General features: G+C 46.5%; 1 protein-coding gene across 1 annotated transcript in view; it reads right to left on the reverse strand.

The window, feature by feature from the left end:
• Positions 1–22,350, reverse strand: part of LOC144103859 (gamma-tubulin complex component 2-like) — a 48,946-nt gene that overhangs the window by 2,442 nt on the left and 24,154 nt on the right. Inside the window, exons 13-22 of the mRNA XM_077636562.1 lie at positions 21,442–21,503; positions 19,152–19,264; positions 18,143–18,299; positions 17,038–17,217; positions 13,865–13,929; positions 11,180–11,274; positions 10,042–10,112; positions 3,584–3,749; positions 2,937–3,080; positions 803–954 (exon numbers count right to left, since the gene is read on the reverse strand). Of these exons, the coding sequence (XP_077492688.1) occupies positions 803–954; positions 2,937–3,080; positions 3,584–3,749; positions 10,042–10,112; positions 11,180–11,274; positions 13,865–13,929; positions 17,038–17,217; positions 18,143–18,299; positions 19,152–19,264; positions 21,442–21,503 (1,205 nt within the window). The remainder of the gene's footprint in view (positions 1–802; positions 955–2,936; positions 3,081–3,583; positions 3,750–10,041; positions 10,113–11,179; positions 11,275–13,864; positions 13,930–17,037; positions 17,218–18,142; positions 18,300–19,151; positions 19,265–21,441; positions 21,504–22,350) is intronic.

The raw sequence follows: 22,350 nt of genomic DNA on the forward strand, positions 1-22,350 counted from the left end.
ACTCGCGTTATCATACATGAAAACAGCATTGTTCTGGGTTTCTTTTTCAACTGCCTCTTTCTGTTCCACCGCAACCAATATCTGTTCGTTTTTCTTTATTTTTGCTTTCCCTCTGGCCACAAGTGCAATGAAGTACTCTACGAGCAAATGCACCAGGTGCCTATTCATCTGCCAGAGGCAACGTGCACACGGCGCTGACACCTGGCCATTTCTGAGCTGTGATACTACGCGTTGCGATGCCATGTCAGTTGAAAATTCGGCCAGACTTCCAGAGGCAGCGCATTGCTTCTGAAGCAGGTGCGGTGCCGAAATCTCGTATGGATAGACCTCAGTGCCGAGTGCAGGTAGGTGCGAAGGTGCCCTGCTTGTTCCACACCAGCGAGGAAGCAATGCTGCCTAAGAAAGCGCACTACCACAAGACAGCTTTCTAGCACTTCTGCGCAAAGGTGTCATCTTGTATAGGTGTTTTTTCACAGAGTTGCTGTGGTTTGCATGCGAAAGTTCATCTTAACCGAAGCAGATGCGAAACAGTCTTAAGTGAATTAGTAGTTATGTTGAGTCCAACAGGGGACCAGCCAACAGTCTTAAGTGGATTAGTAGTTGCTCTGAGTCCAATAGGAACCAGCCAAATGGCCTTAATTTATTCATCTTATCCGAGAAGTCACCTGAACGATAGTTTACCGTTTTAACATATTTTCTTTTTGATGCATACCGGGGAGCTACCATCTAAAACAATCGCTGCTGCGCCCTTCTGTGCGAGCTTGCAAGTGGCCATCAAAGTTTGAAGGAACCACCGACTTACTGGCGCAGCAGCTCAGCGAGGTTAGCCTCCCGGCCCTGGTGGATCGCCAGGCGCCCTTCCACCAGCTTCTTGCGCAGCATGCTCAGGAGGGTGTCGAACGACCGCTGGCAGTGGTTCACTCGCTCGTCGAATTTTCCGCTGTCAGCGTCATCCTAAGAAAAAGAAAAAAAAATGGCAATAGCTTAACTTAACTAACCCTGGAATTCAGCGAAAAGCAAGCACACTTCCTAAGCGTCTGAGGCTCGTCCATGGCAGCTCCGCTACATGCTCGCGACAGCCGTTCTATAGATACCCACACGACCACGAGGCTATGATGTGGTATCACACGGTCTTATGACACCCCCATCGGATGTCAGCGTGTGGCACCACATCACCGCATCGGACGTTCTTAAGGTCAAAGGTCAACCCAAAGGTCACCCAATGTCAAAGGTCAGAGGTCAACTAATGATCATGGGTCAAGGCCAGGTGTCTAGGGTTCGACACAATAACTGTACCACTTATGGTCAAACACGGCTAACGTGGTTGGGCTGAAAGTTATTCTCCGGCCTATATGAAGACTGCTTTACCTAGCGTAGTGAAGCTTTTCTCTTCAAAAACCACACACAAGCACAATGTCCACTTGCTCAGAATAAATTCAAGGCATGACAAGCTTCGCATCAGGGGTTATTTTTTTTAGCCTTGGAGGGATCACGAGCAACTTTCAAAAGGCACTGGGGATTCGATCCCAATACTTCGGTCTGAGTAGAGCAGACCAGCAGGTGAACACCATAGGCACAAAGCCACCACAGAAGGTGAAACAACTAGAGAAGAATTCGCAGGTTTTTCAGCTTTTTGGTGCTGGGTCCACTCGAATCACATGGCCATTACAAATGACCCAAATCTTGCCCAATCCAAAGATCATGTGGATACCAATATCAACATTCAGTCCACTGATGAAGGACTTTTCAGCTACGATGCAGTACAGTCTTTCACAGGAAGTAGCTCTCTGCTCCGTAATAAGAACGCACTACTAAATTACCGTAAAAACCGGAATATAGGTCGAACTTTTTTTCAAAAAACAATGGTGAAAAGTCGACCCCCGTGTTATATACCGGTCATTGGCGGAAAAACTATGAAAGTCTTGCAACAATGGGCAGCTGAAGTCAACAGCCTCCATCACCATCGCCATCAGCAGCAGTGCTGCCATTTTGCACTTCCGTAGGTGGAAAGCGGAAGCCGACGGCAATTTACCGTCGCCTTCAAGAAAACGCGATTGAGTACAGGGAAGCTCAGGGAAACCTGGCAGCACAGCGCGAATTTGGAGTATCCGAAAAGACCATTCAGTACTAGCGGAGGCACAAGCTGTGTATTACAACTTGCAGCAACCAGAAGAAAACATAGTTTCGTGGGTGGACCGCAGTGCATCCAGAATTGGAAGGAAAGGTTGCGCTGCATGCAAGATCGCTGCCTGTGAGTGCCGAATGCATCCATGTGAAAGCGGTAGAGATCGCGCGTGCCTCTAGACTCACGAGGGTGCAATTCAATGGCTCGCCATCCTGGGTGCGGTGATTCATGAAGAGGAAGGGCTTTGCTCTACGGCGCCGTACTTGCATGTGCCAGAAACAAACAACCGGGTCGATGGGTGCGCGATAATGTTAAAAAATTTGGCAGGTATACATATGAGCAGCATTTAAATGAAAATAAATACTGTCACCATTGTGCAACCTGTCGAGTCGCATTTGTTTCAAGATAACGGTGTCTTTCGGTACCTTTTCCATTGAAAAAGATTTTTTTCATTTTTAGAATTGCTTAGTTAGGGGGTCGACCTATATTCTGGTCCGACCTATAGTTTGGTTTTTACGGTACTATAGGCCAATTTCAATTTACAGCCAGAGTTCCTTTAAATGTGACAAACTTGTTAAAATATTGTCCCCAAGTGTGATCTGCAAATGGGTGCAGATGGCTGAATAAACTCTTCAGCAACTGGAATGGCAAATGGGCGTTGAGGACCATCTGTCCAGCAAAATGATGCTCAAGTAAGGCTGTTGACTGCACACAAATAACCTCCACCCCCCCCCCCCCCCCCCCCTCCCCCTTCTCGTGCTTAAATGTCACAGCAAAGAGCTCAAAGTGAAGGCTAACAAGACGCACTGACCAGAACTACGGAGGCGAACTGTAGGCACTGCTGGAGTGTCTCGTGAATGAGTCTGAACACCGGGTAGTTGGTCAGCAGGCACAGGTTGACGAAAGAGTCTGTGAGCTGTGTGTGGAGCTCCAGGACCTCATCGATGGTCTGCACCTGCAAAAGCAGAGGTGGAAACAGAGGCATTGTCAGACAGGCTTTTCAAACATACCATACACCAGTTTACAGCCTGAAAGCAGAACAAAACAGCAATGTTTGCAATACCAAGAGAGCATCCCTCAAAGTGAACAAGACACTGGAGCTGTGGCCCATTAGCACTGGTTAGAGCAAAAGGTAATCAAGCTTTCGAAACATTGAAACAGGTGTAAGTCTAGACCAGGCTGTGTAGCCTCTCTAACTAATGAACATACTAGAGGAGAGTCCCTCCATGGCGATCAGTAGCTGGAATTTGTACTGAACTGACACAGAACTGTGCCCAGAGAAACTACACATGAGGACAACCTTTAGGCACAGCATCAAAGCTGTGAACCGTGACTGGTGTGTGCTGCTACAATGATATTGAAGCTCACTTTTGCGTCCTCAATATGCATGCTACCAGCCACCTGCTAGTAGCCTGTCACAGACTGCCCCAAATGGCACGATGCACGAAATGCACGCACCTTCTGCATGCGCTCTTGGAAGGCGTGCCAGCTGGGGTCGATGACCTCGGCGGTGACAAAATACTGCAGGCTCTTGACAAAGTGCAACATGCACTGCCGCAGCCCAAACGCCGCAACCGGATAAGCGGCCGACCGCAACTTGGCTCCCTTGTCGTGCACCCAGACCCTTCGGTGAGAAAGGAAAAAACAGATGAAGATAGATTTTTAATGCCTAAGGGCACCTGTCGCTAAAGAGCTCCAAGGCACAAGGTATTTTAGTCTACTAAAGGTGGGTTTGAAGACCCGACTCCTAAGCATATTTAAGCCCCGATTAGCCGAGCCAAGAACCAGGCCAGAGGAAAGCTTGTACCCACTGTATTACCGCTGGGTACCCATCGGCACTGGGGATCAAAACTCGCAAGTCCCGCATGCAACAGACACTAGCACATTTGGCGACACACCTGGATTTGACCCATAATGAAATTCAGCACTCCAACCGCCCTTCTCTCAAAAGAAACTCGACAACAAATTCAGGAGAAGCACTGCCTCAAACGGGACATTCAAAGGCAGCAGAATCTTCGTAAGCTTGTACTAACGATCGATAAGCACTCGACACACATTCTCCTTAGCGACCAGGCAAGAACAAAGGCCACTCATAGTAGCCCAATACTCATTACAAACGGTCAAAAACAATTCTGTCTGTTTAATCTTTTCTAACTACGTACAATGCAATCCCTTGCATAACCACAACAAAATCTAGTCAACCTACCATCTTCTGCACCTCGACACAAAACGACTGGTCTCGGTGTGTTTGACAGTTTATTTTACTGTGGTTCCCTGTGTGAGGGACTAATTTTACGTCCCCGAAATAGCATATCATCATGAGCAGATATGCTTTCAAGGTTGGGATTCCCTGACGCAGAACAGATTCTTTTTTGCAGCCATTTTTACCATAAACTTCCAATGAGTAGAGCCACCTTTTCACAAACACAGATTTCAGGGATTTGCAAGGAATATCGCTTTAAAGAACACCATGCCTTGTTGAATGAGTAGGTACCTAGCTGTGTTTCATGTTACTGTTTAATGCCCTTGAAATAATGCTGATTTTGAACTGCGCTGTAATTACTCAGAAAGGTGAGGGTGAGGGCTAGTGGGTAGTCAACATGAGGATCCATAGCGCACACAATTGAGGGGACACAACACGAGCGCTAAACTTCCACTGAATGAACTTTATTTGGCACTGACAGCCTTATAAATATCACGTAAGGCACAGGTATAACTTACTAACAATGATTATCTTGTCCAAGTCATGATGTGTCAAGGGAAGAGATCAACAAAGAACAATAAAAACCACCAATCAGTGAGCAAGTTTCACGCTATCGCCCACTCCTTGAATCTAAGAAAGCTATGTCTTTCCTTGATAATAACAGCGAAGGATCACTGATACAATTTTCCAATCCCCCTTTTCCCATCGCTACAGCTTCAATTATTTCCCTTGTAATTGAAGTAATGCCTTATATTCACAGGATTTCCCACGGCCTCAAAAAGATTGCAGAGAAAATTGGTGTTAAAATTTGCAAGTCAGCCCCAGAAATATTATCCCGCATGTGTGAGAACACATGTCCAGACAAGCAGGATAGGAAGGCTTGCTCTGTACGTCATCAGAACCCCTTTGTAACTTGCACCGATAACGTTATATATAAGTTGCCGCTTTCATGTGGCAAGTTGTATATAGGGCAGACAGGCCGGTGCCTGAATAAGCGACTCAGCGAGCACCACAGAAATGTTAGAGATCAGAGGCCAGGTAATTTGGCTCGTCACTGCCGTTGTCACAAGTGCACACCTAACTTCGAGGTGTGTTCACTATTAGGAAAAAATAGCGATCAGAAAACAAGGGAAATAATTGAAGCTGCAGCAATGGAAAAAGAGGGATTGGAAAATTGTATCAGTGATCCTTCACTGTTATTATCAAGGAAAGACATTGCTTTCTTAGATTCAAGGAGTGGGCGATAGCGTGAGACTTGCTCACTGATTGGTGGTTTTTATTGTTCTTTGTTGATCTCTTCCCTTGACACATCATGACTTTGACAAGATAATCATTGTTAGTAAGTTATACCTGTACCTTACATGATCTTATAAGGCTATCAGCACCAAATAAAGTCCATTCAGTGGAAGTTTAGCGCTCGTGTTGTGTCCCCTCAGTTGTGTGCGCTATAGTTCCTCATGTAATTACTCCCCTCTCTTATGCCAATGGGCCGATGGCCACGACTGGATTTGATCAGTGACAAAATGCACCACTCCAAGTACCTTCTCTCAAGAGAGTGTCAACAAAAAGTTTAGCGAGATCAGTGTCCATAACAAATCACTCAAACACCCCAGACTCTTCGTGGATGTGTGTATGTAGTCAATAAGCGATCACAGAGTAAAAGCTACCATGCTCAACATGCACCTATCGAAAGTAAAAAAAAAAGGGGGAACACTTAAGCTCTGCCTTGAAGGGTACGACGCGATAGCGTTAATGGGTCCCATCAGCAACTCTTTTTGCCAACGCAGACATGGACACTGCTTCCGTGCTATGTGAAAGACCACGTGACATATATGCGTAATGTAGGTACAGTAATCCCTCGCTATAACGAAATCGCTTTACCTGAAATAATGCTTTATTCGAAATTTCTACAGGTCCTGACCCAAACGCATGCATTTTAAGCCGCATTACTCGAAGCGCATTACTCGAAGAGCTTGACCCGCTTAGAGTGAAATGACGACCCTTTTGCACATGTAGTGTCAAATTAATACTGCCGACAAATTAGTCGCATGCAGGCACAGGACAGGCCATGAAAATACCAATCCTACGACGGATGACCTGCCTAGTAACGGGTACCAAGCGAGTGCCGAGTGCCCCCAGCTGTTTGCAGTGGCGCGAACGGAAGCTGTCAAATTCCATGGCGCAGCATGACCGAACCGTTAATCTCGGTCGCAATCGCATCACTGGTGTCCCCCGTGATAGAATCTACACGAAAATATAGTTTTCCTGACACTTAACGATGCCACAAAATTGTGGTCTCTTGAATGCCAAAAAGTGGCCAAAAGACCGCAGGCAGAGTTGCGCCTTAGCATTCCATAGGGTGCGCTCGATGAGAAAAGTTTTACTGCTCTAAATAGCACTTCTGGCACTGAAATGTGCCAAAGAGCACAATAGAAGTGTTCCTCTGATTATAACCCATTCACACTTGTGAGTCTCAGAGTTTGCAGCACGACTGTTTTGGTTGAAAAGTGACAGTCGCAAACGGTTGCATTGGTTGAAAAGTGGCAGTTACACGCCAGTCACTCGCTGCTCGATTTTCCAGAATTGCGACTGCGAGTCGCAAACCGCTGAACCAATCAGCAAGTGAGCAGAGATTTCGGCAACGACGCCGACCGCGGACACGCCGGGCAACGAACTGAGCTGCTCCCTGGCTGCCGTAGTCGTTGCTAAGCGTAACCATTTCACGTCGGCCAAAGCAGACGAAACACTAGGTCGCGCTTGAAAAAGTGAACAACAATGTTGTCTAGCTGCTGCCTGGTCACGACTGCTGGTCGCATGCCCTCTGCCATGTGTGACGTGAGGAGCTACGTTAACATATCGGGAAAACGACTTTGGGGAAGGTGGTTTAGAAATTTGCTCGCCGCTTGCCATAGCTGGCCTGCATCGCAATAAAACGCCGCCCCTAGTTTCATTGCACTTCTGACGGTGGCAAATCAACCGATAACTTGCCGAAAACACGAAAAATCCGAGAGTCGCCAGCGGCGAGTCAGGCTTTCAACATGGCCGGTCAACACAACCATGGCGTTTCCCCGGCGATTTTCTCGAGCCGGTGATGCTCGATTTGCGCCATCAGACTAGACAAAAGGCCTGAATGCGTGGTAGGGTTATTGAATTTTGTTCCTAGACATTTGTCAACAGCGCGGACGCGACGCTGCGCTAACACCGATACTCGCACCGTAGAATTATCACAGTGTCGTCAATAATGGTGCGGCAAAAAACTCTCGTTTTGCAAACTTCACGGCTGCACACCTTGGGAAGAAATTTCCCAGTAATCATGCAAAGCCTCCAGTGCCTCAGTTTTCACGATCATGCTGCATACGAACAATGAGCGACTAATCGTTTTTTGAGCACAAAAACACAGCCTCAGACTCCAGCCACAGGATTTGCGGCTCGTTGCAGCCCGATACTTCTGTAGTCTTCCATGACCCTCTCATAAGAGCTGCCACTGCCTTCGCAATTCGAAATACCCCGAAGGTTGAATGCATGGGCGGCGACCACGGCCTTGTGCAGTGCTTGGTCAGATTAGAGCAGGGGTTGCACGCGCCCGGTAATAACTTGAAACAGCCAAAGCTCATTGCCTTTTTTGCACCTGAATAAAGCTTTGCTTCCATGAATACACTGTATTTTGGAAGTCGAGAGTTCGACGAAAACTCATCTGGTCGGGGACAAACATGTTGACGAAGAAGAAGGAGCGCCGACCAAAGAAAACAAAAAACATAAACAGACGTTTCGGCTCCCGTACGGGAGTCTTGTTCACATTGAAATGAAGCAAGCAGCTCAGTGGCATTACATATGCTTGAAACGTCTGTTTATGTTTTTTGTTTTCTTTGGTCGGCGCTCCTTCTTCGTCAACACACTGTATTTTGGCTTCCACGCAGTTACGGCACAATTAAAGCTCGACTGCTTTAGATTTTCTCGGGTGGTCGCTTATATCGAATTACCACTTCTAACTGAATAAAGTTTTGCTTCAATGAATACACTGTATTTTGGCTTCCACGCAGTTGCGGCACAATTAAAGCTCGACTGCTTTAGATTTTCTCGGGTGGTCGCGTATATCGAATTACCACTTCTAACGAATTTTTTCGCCGTCTCGCTGACTCCGTTAATAACGAGGGATTACTGTATATATACCGTATTTACACGACTGTAAGTCGACCTATTTTTCAAAATTCGAAACCAAAGCATCGCACCATAAATAAAGGCGAGCCAAACGAGATATCAGGCATGCTACAGCGTGCTGCGCGGCTCCATCGCATCGCTCTCGGTGCTGGCCTTGCGCAGCTGCTATGTCAATGTGCAGAACCGGCATCCCCACCCCGCGTGAGGCAGCCGATGGTGGCTGTCAATAAGCAGCAAACCCACACCATGACACTCCCCACACGCGGCCGCAGATTGCGTCTGCTGATAAGCGACGGCGGTCCGATAATGCATTCGTGTTTTGGTCTTAATAGGCATCGTCCAGGTTTTTTTTGTTTACTTTGAAATGTGCACTCGGCGCTCTCCTTAAGCGCCGATAGTTGATGGAAGGGTTGCTGTTCCAATCGCGGCGGCATCCCCACTCGGGACCGCAGCGGCAGAGGGGAGTGTCGGTAGCCAACGGAAGAGCCGACGCTGCTCACGCGTAGTTTCTCTTTGGCTATGACACATTCGACTACTGCCGGCCGCGTTTCGCAAGTTTTTAATGTAGTGCTTCATCATTTGTGCTCCAGGTCCAGGACCGGCGCTCGTTCATGGCAACATTCAAGATGGCTGTCATTCTTTACGCCGAAGAAACAAACTGCGCACCGTGCCGCAAGTTCGACGTTCGCAACGGGTGATACAGGTGTGGCAGCTGCAGCGAGGCAAAATTTTCAGCTGTTCCACGAGATGTCGTAATGTGGCTGTTTGCAAAGTGCGGTGTTTCGCTGCATGACGATGTTAGAATGACGAGTTGTGGGGCAGCAGCAGCGATCACAACAGCAGCGCTAGTGAGGACGATGGCGCAAGCGTGGACGAGTAGTCCAGTGACTAATACATTTTCGTTTTGGAATGTGCCCACGGGCGCTCCTACGTGCGGCAGCCGATAGTGGCTGGCGATAAGCGGAGGCAGCAGAATAGTGCTATCGCGTTCTATTATTGAAGGCCAAGTGTAAACGATCTTCAAGTTTTTTTTTTTTTCGGAAATGTGATGTGGGGGGTCGACTTACAATCGTGTAAATACGGTATATAGGACATGCGGAACAGTTCCCCTATGGAAAACCAACCAAATGGTCCCACTAGTTCATCTTATCCGAGAATTCCCCTTAACCGAGTCTGTCTTTACGGGAGTCTATTGTATTGGGTTTTATGCCCAAAAGCGACATATGGGCTGTGAGAGATGCCACCTGGGCTCTCTTAATGCGCACTGACATAGCCCAGCATGCAGGTGCCTTAACAATCTCGCCTCCATTCAAACGCAGCCGCCACGGCTGGGATTGAGCGCGGGTCTTCAGACTCAGCAGCCAAGCACCCTGACCACTGAGCCTGTCTTGGGCATTTCTTGCCCTTTTTTTTTCTGACGCACAGTTTTATGCACAGGCACAAGTCAAACTCTAGTTTAGCGACTGCTCGCATGGGCACAACTATCTCTGAATGACATTTGGTTGGTGGTATGAAAACCCTTAAAATAGACAGAGGGACACGTAAAAAGACTCACTTAGAGAGCATGCGCTCAACATGCGTGCAGTAGAAGAGATACCGGAAGACCATCTGGTAACAGCCCAGGCTCTGAAAGAACACAAACACCATGCAACAAGGGATTCAAAGACGTGCTAGGCAATGGCACCTAGCCTGGGAAAACCAGTACACAGGCAGACACATTCAACAACACAACACAGGTCTAAAGTGTTCCTCATAGCTGTTAACTGCCCACAAATGCACTCAAAACTACGAAGTGAAAAAAAAAATCATTTCGTCAAAAAACATACGGTGCCACGAGATTTCGATTCCCAGTTTTGCCCTTCAAAAATATTCAGGTCTCCTCGATTTCATCAGAATAAGGTTTAGCCGGGGATACTATTACATGAATTAAATTATAATTTCCGAAAGCCTTTTGGTAGCTCATAGACAACTGAAATACTTTGTCAATGCATCACTACGGCCACCACTAAAAGAGTAGGGACACCAAATCTTGGCTGCCTGTTCTCTCTTCTAAAGTGATGCGCAAGGTATCAGTAAATATGGATAGCCGCATGTAATCTATACATGCAATAAGTGATTAGCGATTAAATTTTTTCTATCATGATTGTTTGGTGTTTGTTTCAACAGCCAAATGCTGGCTATGACGAATAAGGAGTAGCGGTCATGCGAAGCATACAAAAACTGCGGTACGGTCACTGTTTTCTTCATATTAATGCACTCCAGCTTTTACGCACGCCTGCCCACAGAAATGAAATGATATAAAATGAACAAGCAGCGGTTTTATCACAGTTTTTGTACGCCTCACCCAACCTCAAGGAAGTCTTGTCCTGGCCACTGTTCAGCTGTTGAAATTGAAACTGAACCAACACAAGAGAAAAAATTCAAACATGAAATTCAAGTGGGTGTAGACAAATTCAACGTGTGTGGCGCGTCAAGTGTAGTAATGTCTTGAGCACCATTCCAAAGGAGAAAAACATCTTAAAAACAAAATTTTGTTGTCCATGAGCAGCAGCAGACTGTCTCAAGTGACTGCTGTTGGGGTTATGTCCTCAATATACTCTCAATTATCTTTCAGAAGCAAGTACAGTGATTCGAAAGCTGCTATATGAAAAAAATTGCACAAAGCACATTAACAACAGAAGAGAGTACTCTACCGAGGTTGTGAGGACCAGGTTGAGAGGCCATTCAACGTCGTAGTTGAGCGTAAAAGCTTCGTAACCAGTGATAGCTTCCGGAGGTGGATGCTGGTCTGCGTTTGGCAGGGTAAAAGAAAAACAAAAAAAGCACAATACAGTGAAACCTCGTTTTAGTGACCCAATAAAAATCGTAAAATAGTTTGATATAGCCGAAATTCGTAACATAAGGTGTGGGTGCAGGCTAGTTGGTAATGCATTGTAAGACGAAAAGCGCGAAAAAAACACACGGACGCAAAGAAAGACGAAGGACAAGCGCTAACTTCCAACTGACGTTAATTGGAAACATCGAAAGATATATAGGCACATGAAAGGGGGAAGACAGAAACTAACAATGACAGCAGCATACAAAAAGTCATGTCACTCATACCTGCTCAGATACATCATCTCCTTTTTTGAAAGGCTGATTGATGGCGTGCTTACGCAACCACTGCCCGCCCTATCAATCTCTAGCGCCTCTAATGTCTACCTTGTGATTTGCGAAGGATGCCGGTCGATAATTACAGATTGTGGGAAGTCTGGAGCACAATGGCCACCACCCTAATATTCACAGTCACGGCAGTGAATTGCCAAAGTTTCCCGCATTTTTTTCACATTGTTGGCATGCGTGAATGAGCGTTTCTGAGAACATGCCAACAATGTGAAAAAAATGCGGGAAACTTTGGCAATTCACTGCCGTGACTGTGAATATGATATGGGTGGCGGCCATTGTGCTCCGGACTTCCCACAATCTAATTATTGACCGGCATCCTTCGCAAATCACAAGAGAGATATTAGAGGCGCTAGAGATTGATAGGACGGACAGTGGTTGCGTAAGCACGCCATCAATCGGCCTTTCAAAAAAGGAGATGATGTATCTGAGTGGGTATGAGTGACATGACTTTTTGTATGCTGCTGTCATTGTTAGTTTCTGTCTTGCCCCCTTTCATGTGCCTATATATCTTTCGATGTTTCCAATAAACGTCAGTTGGAAGTTAGCGCTTGTCCTTCGTCTTTCTTTGCGTCCGTGTGTTTTTTTCGCGCTTTTTGTCTATCGTAACATAAAAATTTCGCCAAAGAACGGCAACTGAAAAAGACCTCTCCCATAGTTTTAGCACTGTTTTGAGTACAGTAGAACCTCGGTGATACGAACGATTGGTACGAATTTCATGATGATATGAACTCATAGAACTCCCCAGCCGGAGAGCACTGTGCACAACATACGGAATTTCGGATGTTCTGAACTTTCTCCCGCGCCACATTTGCTGATATGAACACGCGAGCCGCAATCGCACCCTCGAGCACTAAGCACAGCCCTCACATCACCGAAATCGCAATCGCTAACCGTGCGGTACACACCACGAGCAGTGAGCGGCGGTGCGAGGCCCTCACATCACCGAAATCGCGATTGCTAATCGCGCGGTACACACCGCGAGCAGTGAGTGGCAATTCGAGGCCCTCACATCTCCGAAATCGCGTGGTACGCACCGCGAGGAGTGAGCGGTGATGTGAGGGCCTCACATCGCCGAAATCACAATCCCAAATCGTGCGGTACGCACCGCGAGCAGTGAGCGGCGATGCAAGGCCCTCATATCACCAAAATCGCGATCGCTAATTGCGCGGTACACACACCGACCAGTGAGCGGCGATGCGAGGCCCTCACATCTCCGAAATCGCAAACGATAATTGCGCGGTACACACACCGACCGGTGAGCAGCGGTGCGAGGCCCTCGCATTGCTGAAATCGCAATCGCTAATCGCGCGGTACACACACCGACCAGTGAGCAACGGTGCGAGGCTCTCACATCCCCGAAATTGTGATCGCTAATCGTGCGGTACACACCGCGAGCAGTGAGTGGCGGTGCGAGGCCATCACATCGCCGAAATCGCGATCGCTAATCGTGCAGTACGCACCGCAAGTAGCGTGGCCGCACAGCCGTGAATAAATCTCATCAGCCGTAAACAGATCTGCGTGCATGCATTTTCTATGCTTCTGCACATGAATTTTGTTCGTTTGAACGATACAAAATTTCGGATGATACGAATTTTTTCACGACCCCGTGAGATTCGTATCATCGAGATTCTACTGTATTAGCGAAGTCAGCGCAGCAAATACAGGGCACCGCGAACCATACTCCAGTGCTGTTAGCACCTGCTGTTGCTTCAAGTTGCAGGATACTACAGACAGAAAGTGCATTGACACTCTCATGCTTTCTAATAGACCTGCTCGGCATGATTTGCGCCGATGTCGCCTGTACTACCCCAGAAAAATGACAGGTGATCGTTGTTACATTTCCATTTGCCTACGCCCCATTTGGCTCCGCCAGCCATGCTACCACAGCTGTGCTGTGTCCATGTTCATGAGCGTGCTTTGGTTGGCACTGTGATAACTAGTCGAGTTGCAGGTACCCTTCAATTAAATTCTCCAGATTTGCTCTGAGCCAGCAAATAAAATTTCATTACATTGAAATTACGGCAAAATTTACTCCATTACGCAGAAGCTAAAAATACACAGCGTTCTATGGACATAAGTTATGGAGATTAAAATGCTTCATTACATCGGGGATTCCGTTACGTGGAAGTCCACTACACCAATGTTTAACTGTACTTTAGGACTCACTACTTCTCTTTACAAACCTCCCCCCTTAACAAAATACAAGAACTTACCAGGTGTATCACTAGCCATAATCTTTTCCATCTGGGAAACAAGGCTGCACTCCAGGATCTGGTGCCTGCATTGGAAATGAGCAGCGCTATCTTCTCCCTCACGAATGCTCTCTCCCCCTCATCAATGCAAAGAAAAACGCTGGCCACCGTGCATGCCACAAGCAAGACAGCACTGTGCCTGCCACCACTGCAACTGCACTGCAGTTCCACTTCGAACTCTGGTGTCAGTGCCATGAACAGATAATGTTAACTGAGCGCTGCATCTCTCTTTCAGGACATTACGTCAAGCCAAAGTGAGCAAGCTACATCCACCTGTGGGCAATGTCGGTGCGCTGTCGTAAAGCCATGTCTTGGAGGAGAACAGACAAAAATTTTGCTCGTGCACTCTATCTGTCTAAGAGCGCTCAAGATATTGGTAAGCACAAATTTCCCAGTAGAATTATCCTACACCAAATAAAAATTTACATATAGCAGAATTTTCTTTCATACGTTGGTGAGAGGAAATGTCAGGCGATGAACCATATACAGTCGCCGACCGATTTTTCGGACTCAAAGGGACCTAAAAAATGGTTCGAATAATCGAACAGTCCGAAAAATAAGTGAAGTACAAAAAATCACTTTATTTAGATGAAATCAGCTTTAAAAAGTCACTGATTTTACCTTGCGACAAATTTCTCTTGCTGGCAATGATATGCGCCTGTATTTTCACCAAAGTTGTGCTTTCACTGTACACGCTAGGCAGCAAGGTCACGGCGCTTAGCTGAATACTTTCCACGCTTCTTTGACAAACCCAGCGGCACCGGCGGCGCCATGTTGTTCACAGCCAGAGTGTGCACCACACCACTCGTCAAACACAGGCAAAGACAAGACACTTTTCGCTCAAAGCGGTGGAACCGCCGGATGCAATCACAAAATGCAGAACGGATGTAACTTCGCGAAGACGGAGCGCCACTCGACTCGGTCGGCGCTGTCAGAGAAACCCAAGTGACGAAACGGCGAATGGCGAACTTTACCCGCCGTGGTGGCTCAGTGGTTAGGGCGCTCGACTACTGATCCGGAGTCCCTGGGTTCGAACCCGACTGCGGCGGCAGCGTTTCGATGGAAGCGAAACGGCGAAACTCAAAGGCGCCTGTGTGCTGTGTGACATGTCAGTGCACATTAAAGATCCCCAGATGGTCGAAATTATTACGGAGAACTACAGCACCTCTTTCTTCTTTCACTCCCTCCTTTATTCCTTCCCTTATGGCGATAACCGCCGGCGACAACGTCGGCAACAAAAGCAAGTTGACAGCAATGACAATCCGACTGCCACCTCGAAGTGGCAGAGATCGCAGGGACCTCTACTTGCAAAAATGAAGTACCGAAAGTATGTCAAGCCAATCCTACTGCAGAGTAAATCCACCTCAATCCAAGATGGCGCCTTTTGCACCGGCGAAAAGACGATAAGATGGCCGATTTTGGCCCGCAGGCGACTGAAATTAGTCCGGAAAATCGAACTTTCGAACTTTTAAAGTCCGAAATATCCGTTGCGAATATGTATGCGCTTCTATGGGGTGACTGACGGTGCCTCATCGAAGTCCGAAATATCCTACAAGTCCGAATTATTGGAGACCGAATTACCCGTCAGCTACTGTATGTGGTAATATCTTACATAAGGTGAACAAGTTACGCATTAAACAGAACAAATATGCTACCCAAAATATGGCATCCACACGCACTTTAAATCAACTTCCTTAGAATTGGGATGCAAGTATTGAGGGGTCGACCTCCATGTGGAGCTGAACCATCTCGGGGTCCAAGGTAGTTTCAGCCGAGCTGCAGGTAGTATGCGCTCTGTGTCCATGCCCGTTGCAGGCAGGCTGCATGAAGCTCTATGCATCAACTTTATTTGCATAATACGAACTACTCATTTCAGCCTGCTCGCTCGTGCCGACAGTCAGTCACTTTCTGGTCAAGTGGGAAATTACGCGACAGCAAGCCCCCGGTAACTTATGAAGTGTGCATTGCACTGCAACCCGAAACAGTTTGCCGCATGCCAGGCAGTGAGTCGGCCCGCATGCTTGCACCCAAGTTTGGAAAGCTGTTTCTTTGAGCTACGCACACGCCGTAATGCCATTCCGCAGGAAATTAAACAACTAAGAATGCGCTACAGACGATGAGGGCCGTGAGCAGGGGGTATCGAGTTATATTCGGAGTCGACTTATACAAGGCAAAATAGCGTAGTTCATGCATGTTGTGAGAACTGTACTTTCTGGCCTCATTGTCAATAACGAAGACGGTCCCCATTATAAGCAGTACTTATTAATCAACTTGGGTGTGCACAAGCATCCATGTGCGTCCTAATGACAGCAATGTGACATCTCATCTCAATGGAATTTCAAAAAAATAAAAAAGTCAGCACTATAACTTTGGAGATCCTGTATTCAAACCTCAAGACCGGTACTTCCTTTGAATCTGCTCGGTTGTGTACACATGAGCAACTAGAGTGGCACGGCCGAAGAAAACCAAACAGCAGCCGCATCCTTCAGGCATATTTAGCACTTTTGCACTGATAAGAAGTGCAAGAGGGTTGAACGAAAAAGCCTTTTTTTTTTTTCTTTACAGGGCATGCAGTACTGAGCGAGCATGGTAATCCCTGTTCACTGCTGAAACCTCACCGCATGTTCTCTCCCTTGAGTTGGAAGTCGCAGCCATACTTATTTGGATTGCGCGGGCACTACTTACACTGTCCCTATCTTTTCAACCCGCATCTTATTAGCCACAGACTTGAGTAAAATTTCCTGCCAATATTCCATTCAGCGTTACATGATGCAGAGGTACCTTGGCCTGAGCAGAATATGATGCAACTGGTGCAACAATTACATCAGTGTTCCCTTTCCAGCCGGCAATTCTTAGGTGAGAATAAAATGCACAAGCGATCATGCGATGGGACATGACAATGTCAGCAGTACTGGTTGTCCATTCCACTGACCGCCTTCCCATTGTAGCTTTGAAGTTGATTTTGCCGTTACCATTTCGTTCAGCAGCACCCACCGGAGTGTGCTACATGCACACATGCATACACGCCGAGAAACCACCGGTTTTTTTTTTCGCCGCAAGAGGCCTGTACTGCTACTGCAGTAGAAAAAAAGAACTGGACCCAATGTGGCCGATGGCTGACAGGGGCAACCCACTTGACACAGTCCTTGTAGCGGTCGTTGCTGACGGAGCTCGTGGAGAGGGACAGTTGGAGCAGGAGCTCCAGGCGGGTGGGCACGATGTCGTCGATGTTTTGGCTCAGCTCCTCTTCCGCCATGTCCATGAATTGGACCACGAAGTCACCCTGGTCCATCAGGAAGAAGTGCTTCACCGACCTGCCAGGAAGACGACAAATTCAGGCAGGACAGGGGCTCGGCTTTAGCAGCAGAGACATAACACAAGGTGAATTTCTACAAAAACACTTTCTTTCACGCTTTCGGTGCCTCGACGGTGTCGACTAAGTCATTCCTGTGCTTTCACTTGATGACCACCTCCAGCTTAGGCAATACCGTATTTACTCGCGTAAATTGCGCACCCCTATTTTATTACCCGGTTTAAAAGAAAAAAAAAATTAACTCGCACACCTTATGCCCCCAGCTGCACCAGACCACCGGAATGCATGCAAGTGCACGCAAGGCAGGCTTGGGAAGATCAGCACGGCTGCGTCGCTATATGTGCGGCTGCGAAAGGTGCGATTTAAAGTAAACCTTTTTTTTTTGGCCAGCGAGGGGTGAAGTTGCGGGGTCGAAGTATAGGCGGCAATATACAGAGTATATTGCACATTATGGCCTTTGTAGAGATTTTTAGGACGTGTTAGCAAAATGTTTGTGAAATTTGCACACCCCCCTTTTGAAGCAATATATTAACGAAAAAAAGTGGGCAAATTAAACAAGTAAATACGGTACACTTGATGCGTATGGCATAAAACATATGGTTCGGATAAACTGGAATTTGGAAATATGAGACTTGGAGTTAACATAACTCAAAAGTAACTGGCTTTCTTGTTGAGACCCACATAGGCTATTTGAGTGCGAAAAAAAAATTTTTTTCTTGACCACAAATTTAACAAGACTCCACACTTATGGGCTTTCTTGTTGAGACCCGCACGGACTGTTTTAAGCGGAGAAAAATTTTTTTTTTTAACAGAAATGACAAGCAGTGCTTGATAGGACCAACGGGAAAAAAAGAAAATAGAAAATGAAAACGTCCTTGCAATTTGCTGCGCCGCGAAGGGGCAAGGCTCCCCGAGTCAGTTCCTACCTGAGGCGTCCCATGAGGTCCACCTTGTCCATGAGCAGGTTGAGCAGCATGCGGCTGGCCTTGTGGTACACCTCGTCGATCTTGTCCGAATATTCCCGCTCGACCGGGGAGTAGCAGAGCCGGTCATCTCCACTTCCGCACAAAGTGGGTCGCTGGCCTGCGCACACACATATGCGGGCCTGATTCTAACCACCACTGGCTACTACCACAACAAACCAGGACAGTAAGGGCAAACACAAATTAATTAGCAGAAAACTTTCCCAACTGTTCTTTCCTAGCTAGTTTTCTTCCAAACAAGATACTGCCCAGGCACACTCAAGCATCCCATTGTATGTACAATTAAACAGTCAAACTCCATCAGAGTACTTTCACTCAGAATGTTTTAAATGTGCCAAAAATTATGCACAACACACACACACACACAAAAAAAGGATGCAGAAATGGAAACTCTGCTAGGTGATCATAACGAAAGTGCTTGAGCAGCTTGAGGGGAAGATGCAAACACTGGCACTAAGTGGCAGCCAGAAAGACAACTGTCTCTGCACAGCTCTTGCACAAAAGAGGATCTCACACAAGCTAGAACCTTACCAAATTCGAACATTAATCATAAGCTTGAATCTTACCAAGCACAACCGGTGGCCGAATACAGCCCGACAATAAATCAATTTACAGAAACCTTGTGTCCCACACAATAAACGTACCTAGATACAACACTGACACGCGTGAATATCATGGGGTGGCTAAAATATTCGCACCATCCAAAATGAACGAAATCCATACCCAGGAGCACAGGAAATACATTCACGCAGACCTGTTTGCGGCCGACAGGATTTATTTATGGCTGTGCGCCATGCTCACTTCTCGTGGTGCCTGCCACGTGTTATCAACATGACGCAGTGCTTAGTGCTCTGGTCGAAGGGCAGTGGCAGGCGAGACATCTCTTAAAAAAAATGTGCACGGCCTGGCAGGGAGGGATGCTTGTGTGACCTGCACTCGAGGTCAGACTCACCGCACTGGAGGATGACGTTCTGGTATTTGCCCGTGGCAAAGATGCGGTCCTTGATGGGCTTCATAAAGGAGGGGACCATGTCGGGACGCAGCGTGTACCTGCTGTTCCAGTAGCTGGCGCCACGCGTTCGTCAAGGAGGAGACACACAAAGCGGAGACGGCGACAGTTCACATATGCCAGGAGACACAAAGACCACAGCAAGACACAACACGTACAGCTATCTCCGACATAAAAAGGAATAGACAGTTTCCAAAAAAGAACAAATTCTATTACTACCACAATGAGGAACATGAATATGTCTCATGGTGAAAATGTCTTTTAAGTTTTATCTGACCTGTTGTCCAGAAGTAAGCTATTTATAACAAAGAGAAAAAAATGCGCTTTTAAATAATGGTTATGAAGGAATGGGTCAAATGGGAATAATGCATTCTCTTTCATATTGCGGCTACGTGTAGGCAGACCACTTATTATAAGAAATTCAATCACAACAACAAGAAAGCTTCAGTGCCAACTCATTTATAAAATGCACTCCAGGGTTTGACTAGCACTTGAAACATACACACGCACTTTCGCAGTCCCGTTCACCATCTAAGTGTAATGTACAACAATGAAAACTCTCATACCTCATTTTTTCTTAACAAAATTCAGAGATGATGTGGTATGTGGTGCTTTGGAGCTTAATGTCTAAAGGTGAACATAGGCTGTGAAGGAGTCAGTCCATAGTGGATGGCTCCAGATTAGATTAGACCACCAGGTTTTTTTTTTTTTAAAGTGCAAAGACATCACACTGCACAAAGGCTAGAGAAAAAAAGAAGAATCTCAAGTTAGACCAGTGTGCAACCAACCTCCATGCAGCGAATTCCTTGATATTACAAAGTTTCTCAATCCCCCAGTGCTGTCCCCATTTAAGTGTGTGTATTCATGAACTCCATGTAACGGAAGTATTGTGGCAGTTGACCTTCATATATGTAATGAACTCATTATGGCAACAATAGCTAGATATAACTTAACTCTACCACCAAGCTCTGGCTACATTCAGAACCGGTACACAGAATTCCCCCATGACAATAATGTAGCCCGATGCTGAAGTTTTTTTTGTTACCTAAAAAAGAAGCTAACATGAGACAAAATTGTAAGCACAAGAATTTGACACCTTTGGCTTGTCTGATATAGCCAAACCATTTACTGTTGTGATTGGTCAGCAGAGTAATGCAAGACGCCATGGACTATGACCCATAGTTACCAACGCCTGTTTTTTAATGATGACGATAGTGAACTTTTATGCCACAAGGGCATCTGTGGCCAAAGAGTGCCATGGCACTAGGCATTTTCGTTTTGCTCAAGGTGGGGTCGAAGACCCATTTCCCAAGCATTTCAACCTGAATAAGCTGAGCACCAAGCCAGGGGAAGCTTGTACCCATTGCATCACCAGTGGGTAGCCGGCCGCACTGGGGACTGAACCCCGCACATCCCACATGCGAGGCTGAAGGTGGGGTCAATTCAGTAGAAGAAAAATACCTTGAGCCATGGAGCTTTTTGGCTACAGATGAACTTGCGTCATAAAAATCCATCATATCAGCATCAATTTCACTACCGCCTTTTTTCCTCCTCCACTGTGTTCCGCGCTTGGTTACGACGAGGCACGCCGCACAACCCAAGGAACGACGCCTAAGAGCTACACTTTACAGAAAACTCTTCTGAATGCATTAGAATCTAAGATATGAATCTCACGGAGTCACAAAAATAATCATATCATCTGAAATTTCGTATCAACCAAACAAGCAAATATGTATACAGAAGCATGGGAAATTATCGATGCAGGTCTGTTCACGGCTGACGAGATTTGTTTACACCCACGCGGCCACATCTCACTAGTGCTTGGGGTGCACACAACTGGCAAATGCAACATTGACAATGTATGGGCCACGCACCACAACTCAGTACTCATGGCACGCACCGCATTACTAGCGATGGCAGCGTCATCAATGTACTGGAAACAATTATCAAGAATGCGGTCACGGCTCCCGAATTTGAATCCTCTGCAGCGGTGCGGAAGAGTGCTTGGAACATCCGAATACTGCACACAGCGCACTCTAGCAGAGAAATTTTATAAATTCGTATCACCCAGAAATTCATATCAGCTGTGTTCATGTCAACGAGATTGTACTACTGTGCCAGACAGCACTTGACCTTCTATTTTCCTGTAAGAGCGAAATTTCCTTTAAGGCCTTGCTCATTCTCAAACTAGGCCCGACAGTTGACTCCAAAAGCACACGCAAGAGAAGGATACTTGTCGCTGCTGTCGATGGACATGTCCTCCTTCTTGATCAGGGTCTTGTCTCCCACAAGGAACTGCGCAAGACAGAAGATGTTGGTTTTTTTTTTTTTAGATGCCAAAGCAATTGAGAAAATTCAGTATCTGCCACACTGGCCCCCCCACTCCCCTTTTTGTTGAGACTGAAAAAAAAGATCAACTGCACAAAAGGTATGAAAGACGGCACCGTCAGCTCAGAGGAAGCAGGAAATACCATAAAGGTGTGTATCAGTGTCGATGGTAATGGCTTCCGCTAATCAAATAAACATTTCCACATCTAAGCTTCCTTTTGAAAACATTCATTAATACTTCTTCACAATGTGGGTCACAAAATGGTCACAAATTGCAGTAAAACCAAGTCAACTGCAATCTTCTTAATGAACGAGCATGCAAAATCTGGTGAGACCGATTCACGTCCAGCGGGAAACTTTCTATCAGATCCACAATCATAGAAGCCAATAAAAAAAAGTAATAAAATTCTCTTTCATTGCGCACAAACACATATTACTGTACACATGCTGGTAACGGCCATACTTATACAGGCGCCAGGTATAAAGCGTCAGACTATATGGGGCAATAAGGCAGTTTCCCCAGACTATGGCTTCAAAATTAAACTGTGAAATTCCGCTTTAGGATGAAACCCCGCCAAAATTGCAGAAAAAAAAGTGCGGCCCTTAACTGCAGGTTATGAAGTCAGAACGTCGGACCAATGCGACAACGTTAAATAAAAAGTAAACCTGTTGGCTCAATCATCTAGCATCAGGATATTTCACTTGTCTACTTTGCAGACAATTATACTTCACTATCATTCATATTTATAGAACCCACTCTGGTGGGGTCTTTGGCAGGGGGGGGGAAGCAGCTTTACCATGAAACAAAACCTCG

The sequence above is a fragment of the Amblyomma americanum genome, chromosome 9 (genome assembly GCF_052857255.1).
Source record: "Amblyomma americanum isolate KBUSLIRL-KWMA chromosome 9, ASM5285725v1, whole genome shotgun sequence".
NCBI lineage: Eukaryota > Metazoa > Arthropoda > Arachnida > Ixodida > Ixodidae > Amblyomma > Amblyomma americanum.